Here is a 26,007-nt window from a genome sequence, read left to right on the forward strand (position 1 = left end):
AGGTTTTAGATACCTCCGTACACGAGAGAGCAGGAGGGAGAAGGAAAATAAATCAACGTTTAGGCTTCATTGCCATAAAAACAATTGAATCATAAAAGTGGACAGTTAAGCTGTATGGATAGTAACTTTTGGGGACCAGCAAGGAGCATGTATAGACACTTGTTGTTGTTTGGGTTTTACTCTTTTTGGAGGGCCCGCCATCCAGCTCCCAAATAAAGCCTTATTATTACTTATGAATGCCCGGCCTTAGCTTGGCTTGTTTCTAGCCAGCTTTCCTTATCTTAAATTATCCCATCTACCTTTTGCCTCTGGGCTTTTCCCATTCTCTTACTTCTGTAAATCTTACTCATACTCTGTGGTTTGCTGGTTGTTTAGCTGGGTGGCTGGTCCCTGAAGCCCTCCTCCTTCTCCAGCTTCTTCTAGCTCTCTCCTCCCTGTTTTCTCCTTCTCTCTATATATTTTCTGCCTGCCAACCCCACCTATTCCTCTCTCCTGCCTTGCTATTGGCCGGATCAGTTCTTTATTAGACGTCGGGTGTTTTAGACAGGCACAGTAACCCAGCTTCACAGAGTTAAACAAATGCAGCATACACAAATGTAACACACCTTAAAATAACATTCTACTGCAGACACTGTGGACAAGGACAGACAAGGAAGGACTGAGGAAGAGGCCCCAGGCCAGGAGGGCTGGGCAGAGCAAGTCTCAAATCAGGATGCTGTCATTTGGGAAGATATTTACCCGTCCTTTGAACCCTGGCCAGTGAGGCATCAAATAAGACACATGTGACTTCTGGAGCTGGATGTGACCGCACAGGGACAAAGTGGCCTGCAGTGGACAAGGCCAGTGGCCCAGCCACGTCACAGGAGAGAAAGAGTGAGGAGAGGTAAACCAAGGACAATGTGGGACAGAAGTGATGCTCTCTCAATAGGGAAGAATAGTAATAAATGGCTTCCGGTCAAAATTAGGGTATTTTTTTTTCTCCTGAATGGTGCCAGAGACAGACTGAGAGACTCTTCTTGTGTTCCTTCATCTCCTAAGCACACAGACCACCCTGAGACCTTTGCTGCCCAGGCACGCAGAGTTGGGTGACTCATTCTGTGTCTGCCCTGTAGTCACACACTGGTGACTCCAACATTGTCACACCTGGAGTAGCAGGCTGGTGTAGGGTGGCCCCACAGCTCTGAGGGCAATTCTGTCCCCGAATGAGTCAATCCTGCCAACCATCTTGTCATTGGGACTGGATTGGATTGGACTGGGTGGGCCTGAGAATGAGGGCTAACTCCAGACAGCATGGGAAATTCTGAAGGACAAGGCTAGCCCCATCAGAACAGAGGACCCAAAGACATGGGTCAGCAATGACAGACAGGAAGCTATCTGCATTAATCCTTAGTGCTCAGGAATCGTCCAGCCACCCACTCTGCTAGAAGTCTGTGTGTGTGTGTGTGTGTGTGTGTGTGTGTGTGTGTGTGTGTGTGTGTGTGTTGCCCCAGTGAACCCTGTGGATGAATGAGCCAGCACAGATGGACTCTATATTTCCTTTCTCAGACTCCACTCAGCCTTAGAAGCATCAATTTTCTTTGCCTCTTGCTCAGAGTAGACCACGCCTCCCCATTTTTGCGTGCAGACAGTGCTCTCCGGATAGAACGGACTGTCCGTATGAAGATACACAGACTCCAGCTTTGACTCTTGGGTCTGTGACCCACTTTAAACTGTACAATATGTACTCTGCCAAAAACTGCAGTAGCTTCAGGCAGCTGGCCTTGCAGACCAACACTTAACAATGCCAATTGTCTTATCCGCACTCACTGCAGACTCAGGCCCTAAAGCCTTCACCCGTATAGACATGGATTTACTGAAACACATCAGCAATGTGACAGAAGTCTGAGGATGTCTTTACTAGAGTGAGGGGACCAGAGAAAACCATATTTGTGTGCATACGTGTGTGTGTATGGTATACGCAGAGGTCAGAAGTATCATGTTGTATGTGTGTATGTATGTATGTTTGTGTGCATATGTGTATGTATGGTACACAGAGAGGCCAGAAGTGTCCTCCTCAACTGAAGGCTGCCTTATGTGAAGAGGGGTTCTCCCGCTGAACCTCGAGTTTGCTGATAGGCTAGGCTGTCTGGCTAGCCTGCCCCGAGGGAGCTGTCTGTCTTCACCTCCCTGGTGTGGGATAACAGGCCTATGCTGCTGGGCTGGGGCTTATGGGGGGCCGGATTCTCCACTCAGGTATTAATGCTTCACAGCGAGCACTTGACAGGCAGAGCTGTCTCCCCAGCCCCCAAACTTTGAGTGTGCCATAGCCTTCCCGAGGAGGCCAGCTTGCAGGGGACAGCTCTCTCCTTCTACCACGTGGCTATCCTCTATGGTTCATGACTTCTTCAGCCACAGGCAGTGGGCTGGGTTTGCAGTGCCAGGCCCGAGTCCCCGCATAATGAGTGAGCCTGGAGCATAAACTAATCGGTTGTTCCCGGGTATAAGAGCCATGATTGCACCTCTCTGGACGCCTTGCCATTCTGACCCCACCTCGAAGATGGTGAACAAATAAAGGCATTGTCGTGGTCACACAGCACACAGCAGCTTGCCAAGAGGGGAAAGCTGTGGGCACAGCCCGTTACAGACTTCACTCGATGGCATATTCCCAGGCGTGAATCTACTCTTCCTAGCACACTGCTTAGATTGTTGCTAGCATGTTCTGTTTTTAACTTTTCAAGTCTTTTTTTTTTTTTTTGCAAGAGTACAGAATTGCCTTTCTCCCAAGCAAATCTTTTCCGGTTAATGCTGGAATATTCCAGCAAATGTCCTCTGTGCCTGTGTTGCCTCTTTTATCACAAACATGTCTGCACGGGGGGAAAGATAATTCCTTCATTACATAAAAATTGTTCCTCTGCCTTAATCTCTCAAGTGATGATAAAATATTTCTTCTCTGTCCTCATTGTTTTGTTCACGTGGTTCCCTCTGACTGATTTCCAGTAGATGCCTCAGAACGGAAATGTTTTTCTCAAATGGGGGCTTTCTATGGCGTATCCAGACATTCAGGTCCATCACAGCACTGAAGGGCAGGGTAGCTGGCTGCAGGTGAGTTAGCTCTCTGTAGTAAACAGAGCTCTTCTGTTTGCAGCCTCTGCTCGATGATGGGAAAAACTGCTTTGGTCGCTCGCTCTTCTTTAAGCAGAAACAAAAATCTGCAGTGCAAATATGATCAAGTCAGAATAAAAGTGGGGTCTGTCTCAACGAGGTGATGCCAAGGGAAAGGATGGATGAGAGGACATGTCCATATCTCAAAATGCATCACTAAATGCCACCGCTTTGTCTGTGGGTGAAGAGGGGACAGACACCGGTCATAACGTGGCACCCAAACACATTGATATGAAAGCGCATAAAGCTGCCCAGGGATGTAGCTCAGTTGTAGAGTGCTTTCCTGACATGCACACGGTCCCGGGTCCCATCTCCAGGACAGTATGGTGGCACAGACTTGTAATCCCAGCGCTTGAGGGTTGGGGACAGGAGGGTCATCCTTGACTACACCTTGATTTCAAGATCAGCTGGAACTCTGTTTAAAAATTAAAAGACACACACACACAAAAAGTTAGCCACTGGGGCAGGATTGGGAACAGAGGCTACAGTGGGTCCCATAGGCATATCTGGAATTTTCTAGAATGTGCAGGAATATCACTTAAAGTAGTTCACTGTAGGCCTTAGAGTCCCACAGATGTGCAGTGAGGCTTTCCTTAGCATTCGGTTTTACTGTTAGCCTGCGCAGACAACCATTCCCACTTGCCCAGCACCTAGCAAAGGTATTTAAAGCCAGGAATCACAAAGCACACAGACTCCTGAGACCATGGCATCCCTGACAACCATAAATGCAGCATCTCCTGTCACACTAGGTCACACATGTACAGCTTGGTAAGAAGGCATCTACAACCCCCTCTTTGGCCCCGAGTGAGGCTTAGACACTACTTCCTTTCTCCTTCTTCTGAAACTGATGTTTCTGTCCTTTATTCCGTGGTGGCATCGGCTGGTGCAGCCAACACTCACCACCCTGGGCACCCAGGGGACACCTGGGCTTCCCAGCAGCCTCTTCTGTTGCTGTTGTGTCAGGGTCCACTCGAAGCCCCAGGCAAATGGGCATAAAGTGATAAGGGTAACTAACAATGGTGCTCCACTGATGAACGTGGGAATCAAAGTTACTTTGGCCGGCGATAATTATGTGTGAATTTCACACTCTCTTTCCCCCTCCTCTAGAAACCTTTTCTTCAAAGAATAAAACTTTATTTTTAAGGAACTGATGAGAAGTTATGAGACAATCCCAAATCAGCTCATAATAAATGGACTTTGATGAACGACCCAAGTCGGGTTGTTTACAGTCATCTGCAAACCCTGTTACGGCTTCATCCAGTCTTGAAAACATTTTCCGACTGAACAGAACATAACCACTAGAACAAAAGTTTGGAAAGCTATAGATTTAGGCTTCAAATTCTGAAATGTTCCACTCATTCACACACTTATCATTCTTGAGGAAAAAAATAATGTGACTAGTCAACATATTCTAAACGTATGCTGAGAATCAGAGCTGAAAAAAAAATGTAACTTGCTTAGAAAATACATAATTGTCATTTTTATCCTATTTTATGGATCCTATTTTTTCAAGGTAGACTATAATGGATAAAATGCTACCTAAATAGTATTATTTACCCCTGGAAACAAACAGAATCATCCACTGTTGGTAAAGATCTGAAAAGAAACAGAATTTCATCTATCTGTGCTGATTTATTTAAATTATTTAAATAATTAGACTTATTTTATTTCACGTTAAAAAAAATGAATTTTCAATGTTTATTTCCCCCAGTAGCCACCACACAGAAAGAGATAAATGAAGCCACGTGTTAGCAAATTACATAAATTCTTCGCAAACATAGCTCACACGGGGCTGAAAGGTCAGGCTCTGGCGAAGGAACCCTCCGTCTCCTAACCAAATGGAACATATTACGACCGATCTTTGCTGAGTGTTTCCGCTTTGGGTGAGGTTTTCGGTGAGGTTGGTGTGAGTCACAAATGCAAATACCCATCTTTATTTTGTTGTTGTTGTTGCTGTGTGCGGTGGGGAAGGCAGGCTGTAACCAGCCCACAAGCTTCTGCACCCCCTGCGGGTCGTCCTCGCAAAGGGACTAGCGCCATCTCGTGTCCATCCGAGGTATGAGGCGAGGGAAAGCTGGGGAAGCGACTGGATTTCTCCGCGCACCGCCATGAGTTAGCAGTTACCGGCAGGGTTATTGCGTTCTTTACCTTATATGCCACTGGATCCTGAAAACGTTAGCTTCTCCTCCAATCCACTGTATTCCAAGAGTGCTTCAAACTAACTACTGTTCATCCTTACTGGACCCTGTCCAATGCTGGCAGTGCTCACTGCAGATACTCAGAGCCGCGTTCTTCCCATGTCAAGCTGCCAGTGTGTAAACCCTGCTCCCTCCAAGTTGTCTCCTGACCTGAGTGAAACCAAAGCATGCTCTCCCAGCCCAGCTTTTCCCTTACAAGAGGCGTGTGTGTAGCATTCCCTCCACGTCTCTGACTCTTCTCTCCTTGCTTTTCAGATTGTCTACAAAGCCTGGCTCTGCTCCCAGTATTTTGAAGTCACACAGTTTAACTGCAGAAAGACAATTCCATGCAAGCAATATTGTTTGGAGGTGCAGACCAGGTGTCCGTTCATATTGCCCGACAATGACGAAGTCATCTATGGAGGCCTCTCCAGCTTCATCTGCACAGGTACGGGTGGGCGGGGGCCTTCCTTTGCTCGCCATGCAAGTGTTACTTCCTTTTGCTCACGTGACCTTGAGCCTGCAAAAAAAAAAAAAAAAAGGTATTTTTACACAGCCCTCTTCTAGAAGCACGGAAAAGCCTCCCAGACTGACCTAAACAAGAGTCAACCTCTCTACCATACATCTACACTCCAACTGCGGCGCTCTGTGAATGTCCCATAAGGATAATTGCAGGGGAATGTTTGCAGTGGTTCCTGTGTTTGTGATGAATTTCATCACCTTATCTTAATCCGTATTGAGAACAAAAAGAAATGTTGGTCTCAGTCACGTGTGTGCATATTAGTGCATAAAAGCCCCAGGAAGGTGATTTCTATATTTTCTACATTATATATTTCTACTTCTTTTGGGAAAAACAAAACTCATATTGGGCAGGATGTCAACACTAGCACATGTCTCCAGAAACCCATGAGCATTATGTAGTTTAGGCAAGCATAGACTCCAAGGTCAAAGCTAAGAGCAGTCTCATGCTGAAACAGGCTGTCAGTGAGAACAAGACCCTAACTAGAACACCGTCCTCACCTGAGTTCTTCATAGTCTCTTAGAAGAGAGGAGAACACTCACGTTTTAAAAATATTTGACTTGATTCATAGCACGTTTAGCGTTTGAGTTTTCATCATAAGAATAAGTCTGGGACAATCAGAAAGTTCTCTTTGTATTTGGGGCTTTCAAATGGTCCATTACACAATGGAAGGACAAGAAAGAGAGCCAGATGAGTGAAGGCACCTGATGCTAATCCTAACTACCTGAAGTTCAGTCCCTGGGGCCGAGACGGCAGGAGAGGAGCCACCCCTCCAAACTGTCCTCTGACCTCATGCAGACACACAAAAAATGAATTTAAAAATAGGCAATTATATTTAAAAGGGGGAGTGGCTAGAGAGGAGGCTCAGAGGTTAAGTAAGAACGCTTGCTCTTGCAGAAGACCTGGGGTTGGTTCCCAGGACCCACATGGTGAGTCACAGCCCTCTGTAACTTTAGTACCAGGAGAATGAACATTCCCTCCTGACCTCTGCGGGTATCAGGCAAGCATACAGTGCACAGACATACGTGTAGGCAAAACACTAATATACATAAAACAAAATAAATAAATCTAAAAATTAGTAAATAAAATAAAACAATGGCAAGGTGAAATGCTCACTGTGACAGCGTATCAGGTGGCTTCTAGGTCACCCCTGTTCATTGTAACAAAACACCAAGATACAGTCCAGTGCCCTGAGAGCCCGCCCTGGCTGCCTGAAAGGCACTTATCCCATCACATAATCTGGCTTTTCACTGATAAACCACAGTAACTATCCCCAGCCCAGGCCTCCACATGTGCTAAGAGGGTGTGGATGAGGGAGACCTACAGGCTTAGCAATAATAGGCAAGAAGGGGGGGGGGAGTCAAGAAAAGGAGGGGGAGGATGAAGAAGGAGAACAAGGGGGGAGAAAGGGAGGGGGAGAAGGGAAGAATGGCGACCAAGAAGAAGAGGAGGCGGAGGAGAGAAGAGAGAGAAAGAAGATGGGGGGGAAAGGCGGGAAAAGGGAGGAAGGAAGGAGAGAGGAAGGCAGTAAATGAAGGAGGGAAGAAAGGAAAGGGGAACGAGGAAAGAGAGGAAGGAAATGTTGTTCTCTGGGGGAAAAAAAATCCACCAGAAACAGGCTTTAAGTTGTGTTGACTTTCCCATAGAGCTTTGCATAAATAACCACTAAAAAAAATGAAAGCCTGCATTCTAAAATCCTGTCCGCAGGATGCTGCAGACGCTTGTGTCCTCCGGCCTTTCCGAAGGTCTGCAGGTCTTAGTTCCTTCCTTCATGGCATGCAGTCCTTTCCAGGGCTGCTCAGGGGGTCCCCACCAAAGCCCACAGGAAGGTCCGTGTGTCGACCTCGATTGCGTTCGTAGGGTTCTTTCCTCGGGACGCCTCTCCAGCCATTGGAATGCAGAGGCAGTCACAGGTATCTTCTGCGCCAACAAGGCTCCTGTACCGCTCGCATTTTTTTAGTTGTTTGGGGTTTTGTCAAATCTGCCGGTTTGTGGCTGTGGTGACGTCTCTAAGGAAAGGTGACAAAAAGAGAAATCTGTCACTGGCCTAGAAGATAATGCCAGGTCCGCGGAGGCCTTCGGAGCTGCCTGGTGCGGAGCACTGGGTGGCCTCTCTGCCGCCGCTGGCTCTCTGCCGGCTTCGTGACCCGGTGTTACCAAGCTCGGAATGCTCTGGTTAGTCTTTCAGGCGCACCACTCTGAAATTCTGTGAACGCCTACAACAGGAAGGACTACCACGGCTCCTTTCTGGGGTGGGACAAGGCTTTGGTGGACACTGTGTCCAGGGTGATCACTGGCAACTCCGAGCCCTGCCTGAAGCTGCAGAGTCCCTGTTGAGTTTCGTGGATGCAAGAACTTACGCCAAAGCCATTTATGCTCCTCCTTGCTGCCTGCCTGGCCGTGGGAGTAGAGCTCCAGGCATGACCCAAACCAGACTCCGTCTCTGGAAGAGCAAGAAAGGCAGGTAGGCCTCTGCTGAAGCTCACAGCGCCCAGGCTGCGCTTGCGTCTGGAAGAGGGGGACCTGCTGGAGCCCAGCACTCGCTCCCCAAATGCAGTGTAAAGGCTTCCTGAAGCCCCTTGTTGAAGATAACACGCAGATTCGCACATCACCGTGGAGTGGATGTAAACCAGCCACAGTCCCCTAAGCGTAGGGAATGAAAGGTCTTCTAAGCTCAGGAGGGAACAGGTTCAAAAGAGAAGTCATGTGTGACCGACCTTTTTACCGTGGCTACTGGGGAGCCAAGGCCGTCTGGTTCGCTCCTCACAGTAGGCATACAGGCAGACACAGAGCACAGGCCCACCACAAGCTCTAAATATGGTCTGTAAAAGAAAAAGAGGGGAGAAAAACCAGCATCTAAGTCAGAACTGTGGCTCTTTCATCCCGGCTCGTGAAAACAAAGTAGGTAAATAAGGTTATTTCCACAGCAGGCGCCAGAAACTATAGTCATTTATCATCGAGTTTTGAAATAATCTGAAGCAGTGGTTCACAGTCTGTGGGTTGTGACCCCTTCGGGGGATGACATAACAGATGTTTACATTACAATTCATAACAGCAGCAAAGTCACAGTTATCAAGTAGCAATGAAAATATTGTTGCCGCCCAGGGTCACCACAGCCTGAAGAACTGCGTTAAGGGGTCGCAGTGTTAGGGAGGTTGAGAACCACTGCCCTAAGGTCTGTTCACAAGATGGTGCTCAAAGCTGGCACAATTGGTAAGCAAAGAACCTGAGGCTAGACAGGTCACAGAGCCTGGGGAGAACCGAGGACTATCACTCTGATAAATAGACAGGTATTAAACTGAGTCCTAATGAATTATCCACATAGCCAAGGAGGAGTGCCTCTCTCAACCCTCACCAGAGAAGCTTCTGTGTGCAGTAGACAGTGACTAACACAGAGACCTACAACCAGTCAAAGATACCGAGAATAAGAGACTGGGGAGACCTCAACCTTACCTGTGACATCTGTGTCCCATCCCCTCCGCCCAGGGCTCAGGGATTTATTGCAGAAGAGGCAGAGAGAAATGTAAAGGCCCGAGTCAGCATATGACTATGGAGAGAGAGTGTTTGGGGGCGGGGGCATAGAACGGAAGTTGTACGTATTAATTCACATTTGTCACATTGTGCACAGGAGCCACGCCTCCTCACCAAGCAAAATCAGAGCCTGCAGAAGGAGGTGGGCGCAAAGTCCCATCCCGGGGTGTGTAACTATTGGTGGCTGAGAGCTGCTGGGAGAGGAAGGGCCAGTTTCCTTTAGTGTGCGTCCCCGGTCAGTCGGCCATACTCCAGTGGAAAGCGGTACACTAAAGAATCACGGGCACCAGCTGGGTGGGTAGGGAGGGGAAATACTTGGGAGGAGCTAGTGGAGGGAGAGGATGAGATCAGAATATATTGGCAAAATTCTCAAATAACTAAAAAAAAAAAAGTGAAAAAGACAAGGAAAAGGGGAAAAAGGAACCCTGGTATTTCAAGTTCAACACATTGAAGGGGAGTGAGTAGGTTTTGCATGGTTTCTGGGAGAGTGGAGGGTGGGGGATTCCTCCACAACACTGAGAACTGCTGGGATTCAGTGGGCACTCAACTACATGTGGCCCTGGCTGGGTGCTGCAGAGGGACCAGTTCTGTCCAGAGGTGTGGTGACCCAGACCTTGGTGGGACCCTTCATCCCTTAGCCATGGCTGGATGCTTCTGACTCTGTTAGCTACATCCATGACTCAGCTCAGGCCAGGACCAGTACAATTTTGGTAGTTTCAAAACATAATTTTCTCAAAGCAGCTATGAAGTTGAATTTGTCATGGAAATAATTTAGAATTAAATTCAACATTACAGCACATTGCTTCTTTTGGTTTTGTTTTTGAGGTATGATCTCATGTAGCTCCTTAGGCAACTGAGGGCGATCTTGGACGCCCATTCTTCCTGGCTCCATCTCCCAAGTACTGAAATGACAGGAATTCAACACTATGCCTGATTTACAAAGCACTGGGGGTCAAAGACACACAGAGCCTGGAACCTGAGAGGCCACCTGAGCTTCGTCCTCAGCCCTGGTGCATCGGGTTTTTTTTTTTTTTTTGTGTGTGTGGGTGTGTTTGTTTGTTTGTTTTGTGGTGCTCACAAAACTTAGCCAGGTCCTCTCAAATGTAATGTTATGACCAGCAACAGGACAACCTGACCCTTGTTAGGCCAGAGATTTATATTAAAGAGCGAGCAAGCCCGTCCATTGTGATAAAGCATCTGCCTCGGGGCGCTGTGCTCATGCCCCAGCGTCCTTGCCTAGATCTAGACGGCAAAGGGGCTTCTGCCTGCCTGGGCTTAATTCTGCTGTAGGAGAAAGGGGGGCGATGAGCCCAGACGTCTCTTGGTTTTTCCATTCTGAAGAACAGAACTGGCAAGACAAGACGGGAGGAGCAGCCTTTGAGAGGCAATTAGGGAGAAGTTCCGGGGTGTTGTCAGGGCAGACTGTCAGTCAGTGCTGGGGTGGTGGAGGCGCAGTTTCTCATGGTTAGTTCTGCTGAGGGGCCCCCCGGCACACGCTGCCTGCCGTGTTAGGGTGACCGAGGTCTCACTACCCAGCCTCCACTGTAGTAATTCCGGTGTTTCCCTCCCTCACCGGGTCGGTCCGGGGCTCCCCGAGCAATCCTTGATTGCTTACCGGTAATAGGGAGCTGAGATGAAGGCGACAGAAGCAGCGGTGGAGTACCACAGCTGTGGGTGCTATGGTAACAAACGCGGGAAATTACCCTCTGATTGATGGATAGAGTGGGCCTGATGTCATTTGCCGCTCCAGATTCGCAAGAACGAAAGTAGAAGCTGGTCCGCTGGGGGTTCCTGACAACGAAGATAAAACATATTTTGAGAATTCCGTGTAAATTCTGCATCCCATTCTTTTAGCTGTGACAAGGATAGGGTTATGTTTCTGCCTCTGGGGAAAACACCGTAGGATGAGCTTGTTCTTTTCTTGCCAGGTGGATTTAGCTGAGGCGGTGGATGGCGCCGCCTCGCGGCAAGTCTGCGCCACTGCAGGGCATCTGAAACCTTCCTGCACATAGGAAAAGCCGGTCATTTCTCTCTGTCTCTGTCTTTGTCTGTCTGTCTCTCTCTCTTTGTCTCTGTCTCTCTCTCTCTCTCTCACACACACACAAATGTGATTCAGATCACAGAAGAGTCTTTAAATTTTTTTAAAGTGTTCTCTCATTACAGTATTGCAGTAGAGAAATATGCTTTCTATATATTTTAGTTTCAATGTCTCAGCCACTTTCTATTTTCACATTTAAACTGTATTTAAGTATTTTTCCAAATTCAATTCTGGGGGTAGGAGAAAGCTCAGTTATTTAAAGGAGGCAGAAAAAAAACAAAAACAAAAAACAAGAAACCCAAACCTCAGTAAGATTATGAACCTTGAAGTCAAAAGACAAATTTAAAGAGATAAGATATTGCCAGAATAAAACACAAAGAAAATATAACAGACCACAAAATTAAATGTGTGGAATGCAAGACCACAAATGTGCAGCTGTTCTGTCTCCTTTCTGTGGAACCTGGTATTTACAGGTGTCCAATAATCCAAGTTCAGATCCTTCCTGCTTGCAACAGCTTCGTCTTCTACCTTCAAATGTCTGCCTTTGGGAGGGGCTCACGTCATGGGGAACAAAATTTAGGATGTCTAGATTCTTCCAGAAGCTATGGAAATACATGCCTAGTGCAAGACTCTCTCGTCTGTACAGTCAGTGAATGTCACTAAGCCCATGGAATGAACACTCAGACATAAGAATTTCCCCTCAGACAGACACACACAGCCCAGTCCAGTCTGATGGCTACAGGGAGATGGCCGAACTGCAGTGGAGGCTGGGGATTTCCCACTTATCTGGGTGCAGAGCCGAGAATATGGGCTGAGGTGCATCCTGTGTGCTGACAGATAGCCTGAAAGAGTTTGTGGGCACACTCGCACAGCTCCAGATTTGTAGGTGGCAGTGTGCTACCCTCCACAAGCCTGCTGCTCTCCACAGCTTTGGGGAAATTCTGACACGCCTCCAGTGAACCTTCTGTTTTACATCCTACAGCTTGCATGATCTGAGAGGAGAAATTAAACAGCATAGACCGGGAGAGCTGAGGAGTCTGAGCCTGGAATACTGGTAGGGACTGGAGTTGAGCTAATCCCAAGAGGAGTTCAAGCTGAATCAGAGGGATCCAGAGGTCACCCCTCCAGGTCATCAAGGCTGTGTCCAGAGCAATTCAGGGGCCTGTGTGGAGAACACTGGTTGGTGCCCTTAAGGAGGCTTTCCTGACATCGGGCCTCAACTGTCCTTGAACCTGGCAAGGAACTCACATTCTCTGTTTCTGGCATCCATATGCACTCATGTGGGGACTCCAGAAGGAGCTAGCTCTGTCAGGCTGGTCTGTTGAAAATGTGGAATTTCAGATTAGGTAAGGAAACGTAGCGAAGTCAGGTTTATCAGATAGGGAGGACGGGATTCAGAGCCGGAGGACGGCATTCCTTGACCTGTCTGCCTGTTTCACACACACTTGAGATGTTTCCGTGAAGGAGCAACCCCAATTCTGCCGCTGCCGCAAACTGAACCTGCTTGACCACAGCTATTATCCCACAGTTATAGAGTAAGTCTGGCCACCCCAGCGCTCCTTTAAACCGTGGGATGCATTGCCGAGTTCAGGATCGTGAAAAATCAGTAACAGGGAAAGGTTTCTGACTGCATTCACCCCAAAATAATTCAAAAGCAAGTATGAATTCTCGATATTTCTGTCAGGGCTCCCCAGATTTGTCTTGTAACTTCAATGAACACACAGTAGGGGTACACTCTCACTGTGTAGCATCAATAAACCCAGGCTCACATTAGAGACTGTCATATGCTGAGAATTTTGGTTTTTTTGTTTTGTTTTGTTTTTTGGTTTCGAGACAGGGTTTCTCTGTGTAGTTTTGGTGTCTGTCCTGGAACTCATAGACCAGGCTGGCCTTGAACTCACAGAGATCTGCCTCTCTCTGTTTCCCAAGTGCTGGGATTAAAGGCGTGCGCCACCACTGCCATCATGTCTCAACACACCAATCTCTAATTTATGTATACTAGAGTTGTCTTGTTTTAGAACACTTGATTGTATAAATCACTGTTTGAGTTATCAGCTTCAGTTTCACAAAAATTACCAAAAGAATTTTGGCTTCAGATTAGGACAGAATTTTCATCAGTTTCTGAAATGGTCTTAAACATGGTTCTGTTACTTTGTACTAAAGATTTATGCAAAGTGACATTTTCAGCATTATGACTGCTGAATCAAAATATTGATCAGCTCTGGAAAATGTCGAAGATGCTGCATCCTGCAGTATGAAATATCTACCCAAGATTCAGTTCTTTATGCAAAAATAAATAAGCACACCCATCTCATTAGTGTGCCCATTGGCTTTCAGCTTTTATGAATAAGCAAAATTCAGTGCTTACTAAAAAAGAATCATAAAACAAATTTCTTTATGACTTATTATCAATGATGTTAATAATGTTAAAATGTCTAGAATGAAAAGGGATCAAAAATGGAAAAAGTTTAAGAATCCTTGTCTAGTCTGATACTGCTTTTCCAAGTCTGTTATTGCAAAAGCAAGAATAATTCCACACTTCACAGCTATTGGTCCAGCATTCATGTCACAAGTGGGACAGGAACTGCCAGTCAGCTGCCTGAACAACCAGCTCACGAGAAATGTCTCTGTTGTTTGCTAGAGCAGGGAAAGTCCTTCCATGAGCTCACAGAACTAAAGCCCATGGCTTCTACCTCTTCCTTGAAGGTTGACATCATTCACAAAATCTCCCGGCTCCTCATACCACACATCACATAAAAAATGGATGCTACAAGTATTTTGCAACATGGACCTTTTTTCTTCTTTCTGTCTATCTTTGCTTTTTTTTTCTTTTTTCCTTTTCTTAGGTTAAATAAAAACCAAGACTGTCTAGCTCTCTGTTCCTGGAAAAGCTTGTGGTCAGATGGCCAGCTCTGCCAGCCAGATGGAAAGTGAGATTTTCAGATCCCACCCTCTGTCTCTTGAACACTTGCTGGCTCTTGATCTTATTCCCCCCACTCCCAGACAACACACACACACACACACACACACACACACACACACACACACACACACACACACACGAGCACAGAGATATATCCCTGTCATCAAAAGACAGTCAAAGCTTCTGATGTGTATCACTAAACATGGCTATGACTCTAACTGACATTGTTCTATGTATTATAGCTCTCATATAAGATATAATAATTATATTATAGCAACATATAACTAATGTATGTATAAAATTCTAGATTTTAAAATTAACTTTAAATCTCAGTCCATGAGTTAGAATTTCAACATGACAAAAAGAAACAACTATATTTGTGTGTGTGTGTGTCAGTGTGTGTGTGTGTGTGTGTGTGTGTGTGTGTGTGTGTGCGCACAGGGAAAGGTGTGAATTCAGTGTAGGTGAGACAGCAGCAGGGTACTTCACTGCCCCAAGAGAAAGCCGTCTCCCAGATAGTCATACTTGAGGCGTTAGAAGTTAGCGCTTCAGGGTGTGGTTCTTAGCGGGCACTGCTCAACAGAACTTAGGTATGCATTTGAAAGGGGGGAATGTGGGCACATACATGTGCATGGTGTAAAAACAGTGTGAAGACGACTTCCGGAGAAGATGGTCTGTGATACGACAAGATCAAAGACCCGAGGCCTCCTCGAGGGATGACCCTGACAACAGTCTCCTGGCACTCCAGCCCCAGACAAGACACAGCAGGCTCCTCCTCTTCAAGTCAGAAGATGGGGACGTCCACAGCGTCTGTGTCTACACTGCCTGTTACAGCAGCCTCCACTGATGAGGGCAGCGAGTAACGGCTTGCGAGTTTGAAATAAAACAGATACTCATCACGGCTCACGCTAGAATAAATTCTACCCTTTACATGAGGAAAAAAAAATTGTAGGCTTTAAAAATTCACCCAGATTAGAGGGCATGGAGTGACAGTGAGATTTTAGAATCAAGGAGATCTGAGCTCTGGGGCAAGGACGAGGACATTGAGACCAGAGTGAGCCATATTGCTGATCACAAGGCATGGACATTACAGTTCTCTTTAAGATAGATGATAGAGTGATCTCTGAAATTTCATGAGTATTTTTTGATGGAATTTAACACCACAGTAAATCTGTAGTGTGCTCTGTGTGTGGTATCCAGACCCCCCCCCCACCACCACTTGTCAATCATTAGAATATTTGGCCCTGAGTCTGGGAACCCTTCAGTGCAGGGTGAGACCATAGTGAACATTTTTCAAACAGCTCAGCCACTCTGGGGATTATGCTGAGGGTCGCTCAGAACCTAAACTGATCCAGGTAATCATGCCTTTCTGGAGGGAGAAAAGTTGGAAAGAAAATCTAGCTAAGTAGATTCTTATTATGTTTTAATTTAGTCTGTGAGAATTTGATACATGTATGCAATGAAATAAGGTCATATCCATCCCTCCAAGATCACCCAGAATTGCCCTCTTCCCATATCCGTATCCATATCTTTTTCCTTGAATGACCCATCCACTAAGTCTGATTAGAGATCTCTTTATGCATGGGTGTGGGGCACCATGGGAACCCACCAGTTTCTTACCTCTACAACACTTTGTCTTCCATTTGGAACTATTTCTTCTGTCATTTTTAGACTGATTTCATAGGCTTCTCCAATAGTTTTGAAAGGAATTATAGTTTAACAGTTTTGTAGAATGTATTATTTTTATTTCACTTTCCCTAAATCCACTCTACTATTTCCAGGCATCTTCATTATTTTTTTCAGAACTTTATGTATGATGTTGTATATAAATATATATATATATATATATATATATATTTATAAATTGTATATATAAATTATATATATATATATAAAATTTACATCCCTACCTCTACTTCTGTGCCTTTACCCTCATTATTTTGCTTTATGTATACATACACAGAGAGAGAGAGATGTGTGTGTGTGTGTGTGTGTGTGTGTGTGTGTGTGTGTGTGTGTGTCCTGCTGAGTCAATTCAGTATTACCCATATGTACATTTAGCGCTGACCATCTGGGATTGGACAGCCTACTGGGGTATCCATCCCTGGAGAAGACTACTTATCAGCCTCCATCCATTTACTGTAGCTTGTCACCTAGGTGTGGGGCCTTGTGAGATTTACCCATCCTCCTTGTCTTGTCAGTTGGTGTTGTCGTTGGTCAGGTCTTGTTGAGGTGGCCATATTGTTAGGATTTCTTGGGTGCCACTTTCTGTCATATAAAGAAGACGCAATCTCCCACCTGACAACCTACTCCTCTGGGCTTAAAAAGCAAGCACTCTAGCTATAGAGACACCACCACCCCCACCAAGGCCTCAGATCCTCAGTCCTGATCCTTACCAAGGTGATAATTTCTACTTCTGTCCATTCCAATTGTCCTGAGAATAGAGGAAATTCTATCCATGAAGGAATCACGTTTATGTAAAATCATGAGTTTCATCAGCTAACCCAAACAGAAGCACAGGTGACCGACCCCACAATGAGAGAACCAAGAGTTTCAGCACTGACAGGCCAGAGCCAGCTGCCCAGCTCCAACAAGTGGCTTTGCCAATGATTGCCTGTACTGTAGGGAATCACAGTGTCTTGGATGGGATGGACTCACTGAGGGTAACTCTGCAAAAGAGAAATGTCTACCTTGAGGGAACAGGGGCTCAGTGGCTTTTTTGACTTTTTACCCCACAATCATGGCACAGGCATTAAATTCAGCAAACAAGAAAACTGAAGAATAGAAATTAACTTGCCTTTTCAGGCTCATCAGAAAGCCAGCTGCAGACTTCACAAGTCTTAGGCTCCGTTGGCAATCTCTCTTTGCTCTTTGGTGCCTTCGTTTCCATGGGAACGTGGTTTTGTAACCAGAGTACCTGACATCCTTTCAATTAGCTACTGGTTTGACTCCAGAGGTCATAAACCATCTTCCTGCTTTGATAATGAAATGCTTGCTGTATGTAGTTGGAAGCAATCTGTACAAACAAATGTGTCGACATTCTTTCCTTTCTTCATCATGATATATTTTTTTTTCTGGTTTTGAAGTATACCTTGTATCTTTCCTCCTGGATTTTTACATATTCTTTAAAAATTTGCTGAAAATGACTAGTATTAGAGTACCGTAAGGCTTTGTAGCTCAGAAGTATGGTCAGACTTTTTCATAAGGACCATGGCTCCCCAGTAATGACACTGAGACTTATTAACTATGAAAGCTCAGCTTTAACACATCTTTTAATCTACGTGTTCTTTTACATGGCTTGGTTACTTTTACTTTGTAATGACCATGCTGTTTGCTCTGCGTCCTCAGGCATCTCTGCCTTCTTCTTCCAAGCGTCCTTTTGCCCCATAAATACTGCCTAGCTTATTGGCCATTCAGCTCCTTATTAAGTAAATTTGAGTGACACATCTTCACACTGTACAAAGATTACTCCACAACATAGAAGCCTAATGATATTCCCTGGGTAAAAATCAAAGCGTATGCACCTGGGTTTCTAGGAGCATCTAGGAGAGTTTCCCATTCTTTTGTTCGTTTTGTTTTTTGAGACAGGGTTTTTGTCTGTGTATATCTCTGGCTGTCCTGGAACTCGCTCTGTAGACCAGACAGGCCTCAAACTCACAGAGATCCCACTGCCTCTGCCCTCCAAGTGCTGGGATCAAAGGCATGTCCCGCCACTGCCCAGTGAGTTTTCCAATAAGACAATCTGCAGAATTCAGTTCCCCCTTCTCTCTCTCTCTCTCTCTCTCTCTCTCTCTCTCTCTCTCTCTCTCTCTCTCTCTCTCTCTCTCTGTAGATGCATACACATGTGTATATATGGCTGCCTCAGGGACCAGCCTCTAAGGCAGCACTCGGGGTTCGAAGAGAAAAACCACAATGTTGGCATGTCCTGGACTTTTTTATCTGAAGGGTTTAGGAAAAAGATGCTCACACATTCTCTTGATTGTTTCCTTTATTCATCAGCCTCTTCTGACGAACCAACTGGGCTGGATTCTGCTGGCTTCCCTACAGCCATACAGAAGCGTACTTATCAATTGTTCCATAAAGTACTTCCTCGTACCAGGGTCCCCAACCTTAATTTATATGTCTTGCTGAAGGGGGGCATCACAGGCCTCCACGGCCCCAGCCTTTCACTGTGCATTGTGTGCAATGCACAAGAATACAAGAGCCCCAGCTGTGCCTGAGGTGTCCTGTGACCAAGGTCGTGGGGTGGCTGCAAGGCCCCCTCAGTGAAACAATTATTATTTTCCACAAGGATTCTTTAAGGCCAAAGTACTTCTAAAAACCATCTTCATTCTAATCTCTGTTCCATACAGTGATTTCGCTAAATTCCTAGAAAGTACAGGTAACATGTTTTTCATCTCCCTTACATGATTAAAAATAAAGCCATCCCTATATTCCATGTACATTTGCATCTAAGTAACTTATTGCAGATCAACAGGGCATAAGCAGAAAGAAAGCATCTTTTCACAGACAGCTCCCTTGCTGGCAGGGTATATTCTGGGCTACCAAGAAAGAATCAATCATTCTATTGTCTGTCAACAAAGTTAACCTTACAAGGAATCCTAAAGGAATCACAAACCTAAACTATGTACATAAAAGACAATCAGCCAGCTGTACTTTAGATCCTCAGGGTGCATACCCATCTACCACTAGTTTTTATATCAAGGGACTGAAGGCAGAAATGGTACAAAGAGTTAATCATCGCCTTTGATCAACAGTCAGCCTTAATAGTTGGGCTGCTTTGTATTTCTTAACCTTAGCTATGTGTCTTCATGGACATTAGATTGTTCTCTGTGGGGTTTTTTTAAATCTTAAAGTTATTATCAAAACATCTGATCTTACCCGAAATTATTACAAGGCTTGATTCAGCCAAATGATGCACACCGAGACCTGTGCCTGTATCTTTTTAGCATCAAGAGAGTTGGGGACAGTCTGGCTTCCAGAAAATTCAATTGTTCTCCTTAGTCCTTAATCTGAGCTGCGATCTAAAACAGTTCTTTAGGTGGAACTCAAAGGTCTAGCTGTGGAACAATCCTTGTATATACTTTTGTTCATCAAAGCTATGTATAAGCTGACATGATTATCATCAGTTAGATGGTACATCTTAGGGAGGGAGTCATCTTCATAATGATTCGCAGGTAAAACTGCCCAGTAGAATGGGAAGTTTCCATAAGATAAGCACATTACCTTAGAGGCAGTGGTGAATTTCCCCACACCCAATTCAACCATGCCAGATATCAGAGACGGCAGCAGCAAGCATGCAAAGGCACAGCAGAAGCCAAAGACATTCTGGGGTCTGGGGTCTCGTGGGCCTTGCCTAGCAGAGATATATCCATCAGGGTGTTTCCTCCTGGTGGTTCAACACGCTGAACCTCAGTCACCACCTGCCGCTCCTCTGACATGGCCTCTGGCATGTATATGCACACTTGTGGAGCCAGAGGACAATCAAAAGTGTGTTGTTCCCTAGGTGCTAGCCATCCTGCATGTTTGAGAAAGAGTTGCTCTTTGGCCTGAATTTCAGCAGTAAACTAAAAGTCTGGCCAGGGATCCCCAAGCATCCTCCCATTACCATTTCCCAAGCTCTCTGGTTCCAGAGTCTGTGACCACACATGGCTTTTTACATAGGTTCTGGGGATCAAAACTCCAATTGTCCTGTTTGTAAGGCAAGCACTTTATCAACTGACCCTTTGTCCAGCCCCAGAATTCAGCTCCTCACTTGTGAGTGAAAAACAGACAAAACCATATTAAACCACTGTGCTTGTCAGGATACGGCTTCTGTTGCCCTGATGAAACACCATGACCTAAAACAAGTTGAGGAGGAAAGGGATTATTTGGCTTACACTTCCACATCTTAGTCTGTGACTGAAAGAACTCAGGACAGGAACTCAAATAGGCAGGAAGCTCGAGGCAGGAGCTGATGCAGAGCCCACGGAGGGGTGCTGCTTACTGGCTTGTTCTTCATGGCTTGTTCAGCCTGATTTCTTATAGAACCCAAGACTACTAGCCCTAGAATGGCACCACCCACAGTGACCTGGGCCCTCCCCCATCAATCACTCATTAAGAAAATGTCTTACAGCTGCATCTCCATTTTCTCAATTGAAGTTCCCTTCTTTCAGATGACTCTAGCTTGTGCCAGGTTGACACAAAACTGATCCTTGTCAACTTGACACACAAGCTTATCACTGTTAAGTCATAACGTTTTCTTTCTTGTTGACCCCCAATATCACACATTAACATCAATATCACAATATAAAACATTTTACAAACTTAAAAATCCCACTGCCTTTGCAATTTCAAACACTTTAAAATTCCATCTCTTTTTAAATCTAAGGTTTCTTTTAGAACCCAAAATCTCTTTATAAATTCAGCCTCTGAATTACGGGCTCCTATAAAATAAAAAAATAAATTAGTATTTTATTTGAGAGAGAACCATGACACATTTTCATTCTGAACAAAGCAAATCCAAACTCCAAAAATATAAATAGCTCAATGTTCAATGTCTGGGATCCACTCAGAATCTTCTGGGTTCCTCCAAAGGGCTTCGGTCACTTCTCCAGCTCCGCCCTCTGCAGCACACACAGCTTGTCTTCTAGATGCCACATGGTTCAACTCCACTGCTGCTGCTATTCTTGGTGGTCATCTCATGGTACTGGGCATCTCCAAAAATGCAGCTGGGCTACAATTTCATCAGTAGTCTCTCCTGGGCTCTCTTCAGGGACTCTAGTCCTGCTACACAGTAACAAGCCTCTTCTTCTCTCCATGACCCCTCCATGCCCTCAAAACCAGCACCTTCTGAGTGGCTCTTAACACTGTCAAGGTCAGCTGCCAGTGTGGGGCAGCTTGGCTGCTTGTGAAATACAGTTTCTGTGTGCTGACCCTGAGGAAACACTTCCTAGAAGACTTTACCTCAGTGATGCTGGTCTCTTCTTACCACAGCTGATTCTTCAGCCCTGGCTTATCAACATTCATTGTCCCAGCAAAACAAAGGTTTTCTTTAGTGGTTCTAGTCTCCTGTTAATCACAGCTGATTCTTCAGATCCACCTGGTCTGACACCAGAGATGCTTCACACAAATGGCCTGGTAGAGTCAGTGCTTCATTCTGACTTCACAAGCCAGGCCTCCATCATCCACACTGCTCTCCACAGTCCTACCTTCCAAGTTCCCACAGAACAGCCCAGTGAACTCTCAACACTCCGTGGCTTTTCTAGCCCAAAGTTCTCGTTAGGGTTTCTACTGGTGTAATGAAACACCATGACCAAAAGAAATTTGGAGAGGAAAGGGTTTATTTGGCTCACACTTCCACAACTTAGTCCATGATTGAAGGCTGTCTGGACAAGAACTAAAACAGGGCAGGAACCTGGAGGCAGGAGCTGATACAGAGGCCATGGAGGGGTGCTGCTCACTGGCTTACTCCCTCTGGCTTGCTCAGCCTGCTTTCTTATAGAACCCAGGACCACCAGCCCAGGGATGGCACCACCCAACATGGGCTGGGCCCTTCCCCTATCAATCACTCATTAAGAAAATGCCCTGCAGGCTTTGAAGGCATTTTCTCAATTGAGTTTCCGCCCTCTCGGGTGACTCTAGCTTGTGTCAAGTTGAAATAGAACCACCCAGGACAACTGCCAAAAGGAAGACAGTATTTTACAGCATGTGTAGTTAACGTGCCACTGGAGGTCACATCTGAATCATTTAATGTGTGTGTAAAGACGCGGCAGGCCTAGGCACAGCACACGTCTCTTCACTCACTGTAGAGTTCTCACTTCCATTTCTTACACTGTGTGAATATGGGTGAATACTTATACCTAGACCCTTCTCTCCTTAACACAAATCCTTTGAATTGGAGAAGGACCAAAGCATGAAAATCTTCAACTCCTCGAATGTTGTTTGCAGGAACTCAGAAAGTCTACGATTCCTTCTCCCTCAAAAGCAGCTTCCTCCCATGCGGGCTTGAGCTTATAACCAGCGTTTCTCAGTCATAAAGCAGCATTCCCACGCTATCACATCTTTTTCAGGTCCTTAAATATGAGTGTTTTACATGTTTTCTTTTTATTTTTCACATCACTTCTTGATGCCTGATTCTTTACACACACACACACACACACACACACACACACACACACACACACACACACACACACACATCTTTCTTTTCTTTAAACAGGGACTCACTATGTAATCCAGACCATTCTTAAACTGTTGGGAATACTCCTGCCTCAGCCTTTTGGTGCTGGAGTTACAGACCCGCGCCACCATGCCTGGCCTTAGTGTCTGATTCTTAATTCGAGGAGCAAGCATTTCTACACTGCTCTGTCCCCTGACCCCTCTCTCTGTCTCTCTCCATCATCACCTGGGCACATTTGCCAGTTTCATAAAACTTCCAGAATTTTCTGGCTTTTTGTTTGTTTGTTTGTTTGTTTGTTTCCTTGTTCGTTTTTGTTTGTTTGTTTGGGGGTGCTTTTTTGGGTGGGGACAATTCTGAAAGACAATTATTGAAACTGTTTCAGGAATGGTTTGATGTGTTGTTTTAAAGGACAGACAATCTGGTTCTCAATTAAGAGTTGTAATGGGATAGTGAATACTAATTTTTAAAAATAACCATTTCCTGACTATTTAAAAATAATAATTTCCTGATACTGAACGACCACTTTAGTTTCAGCCCTTGGCCAGTTAGTGAACGTTTTCCAGCTCCTCCGTGCTGAAGCTCTGTAGAGGCTCGCGTCTTCTGTAGTTCTCGGAGGCAAGGCCATAACGGAAGGAACTGGGCACAAGACAGGGCGCGGAGGCAAGATGCCTGTGTACGCAGCGCCTCGCTGTCGCCAGCGCTCTTCCTTCACTGTAGCTAAGGGAACGAGAATTAATAGTCCTGCTGAGATGTTCCATGTGGCTACCGGCCTGCATGAATCTAAAATTAATATCTCCAGTTCCTCAGTGGAAAATGTGCGACTCTGAGAGAGCAACTTTCCAGGGAAGGATACATGAGTGAGATCCTTTTCCGAGAAACCAGCCCTCCATCCCAGCGCACGCTCCCCGCTCCTTACAAATAGGCAACACTTCCAACGTTTCTTTTATTCCTCTCTGGAAATTACTTTCTGACATGTTTCACTTGAAAGCACCACTCTAAGTGTTAAAAGTACTGGATGTCAGACTGATGAGAGAGGGCTCATCGGTTAAGAGCACTGGCTGCTCCTCCAGAGTACCCGAGTTCAACTCCCAGCACCCACATGGTGGCTCACAACCATGTCTAGAACTCCATTTCAAGGGAGATCCAATGCCCTGGCTTAGGATGGCACCAGGAACACACAGAATCTCATAGATGTACAAGCAAGCAAAACACTCATATACATCAAGATAAATAAGCAAATAAATAAATAAGTGGGGAAGCCACTACTGAATGTCAATTCAATTTAAATTTGAAAAAGGTAGCTAATTATTCTAGAGTTTTTTTTTTTGTGATTGTTGTTATTTGGTTTTGTTGTTGTTGCTTGGTTAAATTATTTATTTACACCGGGCGTTGGTGGCACACGCCTTTAATCCCAGCACTGGGGAGGCAGAGCCAGGCGGATCTCTGTGAGTTCAAGGCCAGCCTGGGCTATCAAGTGAGCTCCAGGTAAGGCGTAAAGCTACACAGAGAAACCCTGTCTCGGAAAAAAAACAAAAACAAAAACAAAAAAAAAATTATACATTTACTTTATTTTCTTCTTTGGTTTTGGTGGCACTGGGATCAAACCCAGGACTTTCCACATGCTAGGTTAGTGTCCTGTCATTGTGCTACATTAGTTCCAAATAGTACTGACATATTGACACTGACTTTTTTGACTTTATTTTTTTTGGCCTGGCCTATAGACTACTATAATGTATTTTATTTTAATAGACAACTAGTGGGATTTTTTTTTTCCAAGTTTCAGTCTAACCAACTTAAGTTTTAGCATTTGTTTCTTAAAATCTCAACTGTTTGTTTAAACATTTAGCATTTCAAAAACTGAAATAAATTATGAAAATAATTTCTCTTACTCAATAAAGCAAATACCTGAAACCCAAGCCCATTTACAAGGTATTTGAATGCCATGGAACTGTGACCGTGTGTCAGTGTGTGGCTGAGCACGTACAGACCTGGAGGAGGTTTGGGTGTGTTCTGCGATTACATGGAGAGTCTGGTTTTCTTTCCAAACCCAAGGCAGGAAATGTTGCCTGTGCAGTAACTACAGGGATGGATCAAAGCGTTAGCAAAACTGTCTCTCCCATCACAGCTCACCGTTTGAGACACAGCAGCTGCAGAATTATTTGTACAGTTTCCTGTTTTCAAGAATATTTCCTTCACAGTGTACTCGTTATGGGGAAATTCCAGTTTAAAAGGCACTGCGGGCCAAACTGATTTACAGTATGTGATATGTGCCGTTTCCCAGAGAAAATGAAAGAAAATAAATAGAAACAGAAAGCAACAGGCAGCGTTCTCGCAAGGAGTAACTGTTCCCTTCCCTTGGGCTGCTTTTGAGTAATACACGATGGGAATACCCACCTCAGGGTCCAGAGCTCTCAGCATGAAGACACGGGAACATCCTCAGACAGATTCAAGGTCTTCCAGTCCTCCTGGAATGTGTGAGAGCAAGGCAGCCTGAAAGGAAAGCATTCTGCAAGAACCTTCCGTCATAACCACGGAAGGGGGAAGAAATGCCATTTTCCCACATTCCTTGGTGACTCTCACTGTCTCTGGTAGGGGCCTCTGGTCAAGGGGTAGAACAGAGCAGGGAAAAACAGGAGCCATTCCAGGTGACCCATGTGACTCCAAGGTTTAGTATAACCGCTCACTTCTTCAGGAACCTTTGTGGTATTCCCATACATGACAATCCCATATTATCAAGCAGTCCTAGGGCAGCCCACCAAGGAGTCATTATGGGTGGGGTGAAGAAATAAATGATATATTTGGTGAGTGTACATTCTCTCAGTCCAATAATTTTTTTCTGTTTTTCTCAGATGCATTTTTCATAATTAAAAGGCATCAGTGTGACGACTCTGAGGAAAATAACAATGTGAAATGTGATATTTTACAGCACACGTTGGTTTCTGTTTAGACTGTGGCTCTCTGGCTGCATACTGTCTTTGTTCTGGTGAAATACTGGAAAATCTGAGAACACTGGTTGAGAAAATTCTCTGCTTAGCTTCAAGATGACGTTTCAAATGCCCAGTTTATTCTTGAACTTAGCTATGGTCTTAATGAATGAGGAAAATCTCTGTGTAAATTTTTCTGGCTTTATAATGTGAATCTTTGATTTTAATTTCATTGCATACCATTTACAGTTTAGAAGCAATCTATAGTCTAATGTGCAGTGAGCACTCGGCTCTCCATGGCCTTGGCATAATCCAGTCCGTGTGGTGCTTTCTTAAGAGTGTGTGTCAGATTTCCTCCTGATAGAAGTTCAGTCTCACTCCACACAGGGATAAGGTCCAGGACTGCCACCAAAATCTCTGATTGTTCAAGTCCTGTGTGGAACTTGAGGGTGATACCTTCCCACGCATCCTATGCTTATCCTGCCCTGTAACTGAAATCATCTCCAGAGAAGTTATCATGCCTAATGTGATGTAAAGGTTATACATAAAGAGCTGCCATGCTGTGTTGTGTGGAGGAGTGATATTGGGAAAA

General features: G+C 45.2%; 1 protein-coding gene across 2 annotated transcripts in view; it reads left to right on the forward strand.

The window, feature by feature from the left end:
* The window catches only part of Nalf1 (NALCN channel auxiliary factor 1), a 528,588-nt gene that overhangs the window by 494,646 nt on the left and 7,935 nt on the right, over positions 1-26,007 (forward strand). For both annotated transcript variants that reach the window (XM_042262521.2, XM_042262520.2), the window contains exon 2: positions 5,595-5,766. In XM_042262521.2, coding sequence (XP_042118455.1) covers positions 5,595-5,766 — 172 coding nt within the window. The remainder of the gene's footprint in view (positions 1-5,594; positions 5,767-26,007) is intronic.

The sequence above is a fragment of the Peromyscus maniculatus genome, chromosome 17 (assembly GCF_049852395.1).
Source record: "Peromyscus maniculatus bairdii isolate BWxNUB_F1_BW_parent chromosome 17, HU_Pman_BW_mat_3.1, whole genome shotgun sequence".
Classification (NCBI taxonomy): domain Eukaryota; kingdom Metazoa; phylum Chordata; class Mammalia; order Rodentia; family Cricetidae; genus Peromyscus; species Peromyscus maniculatus.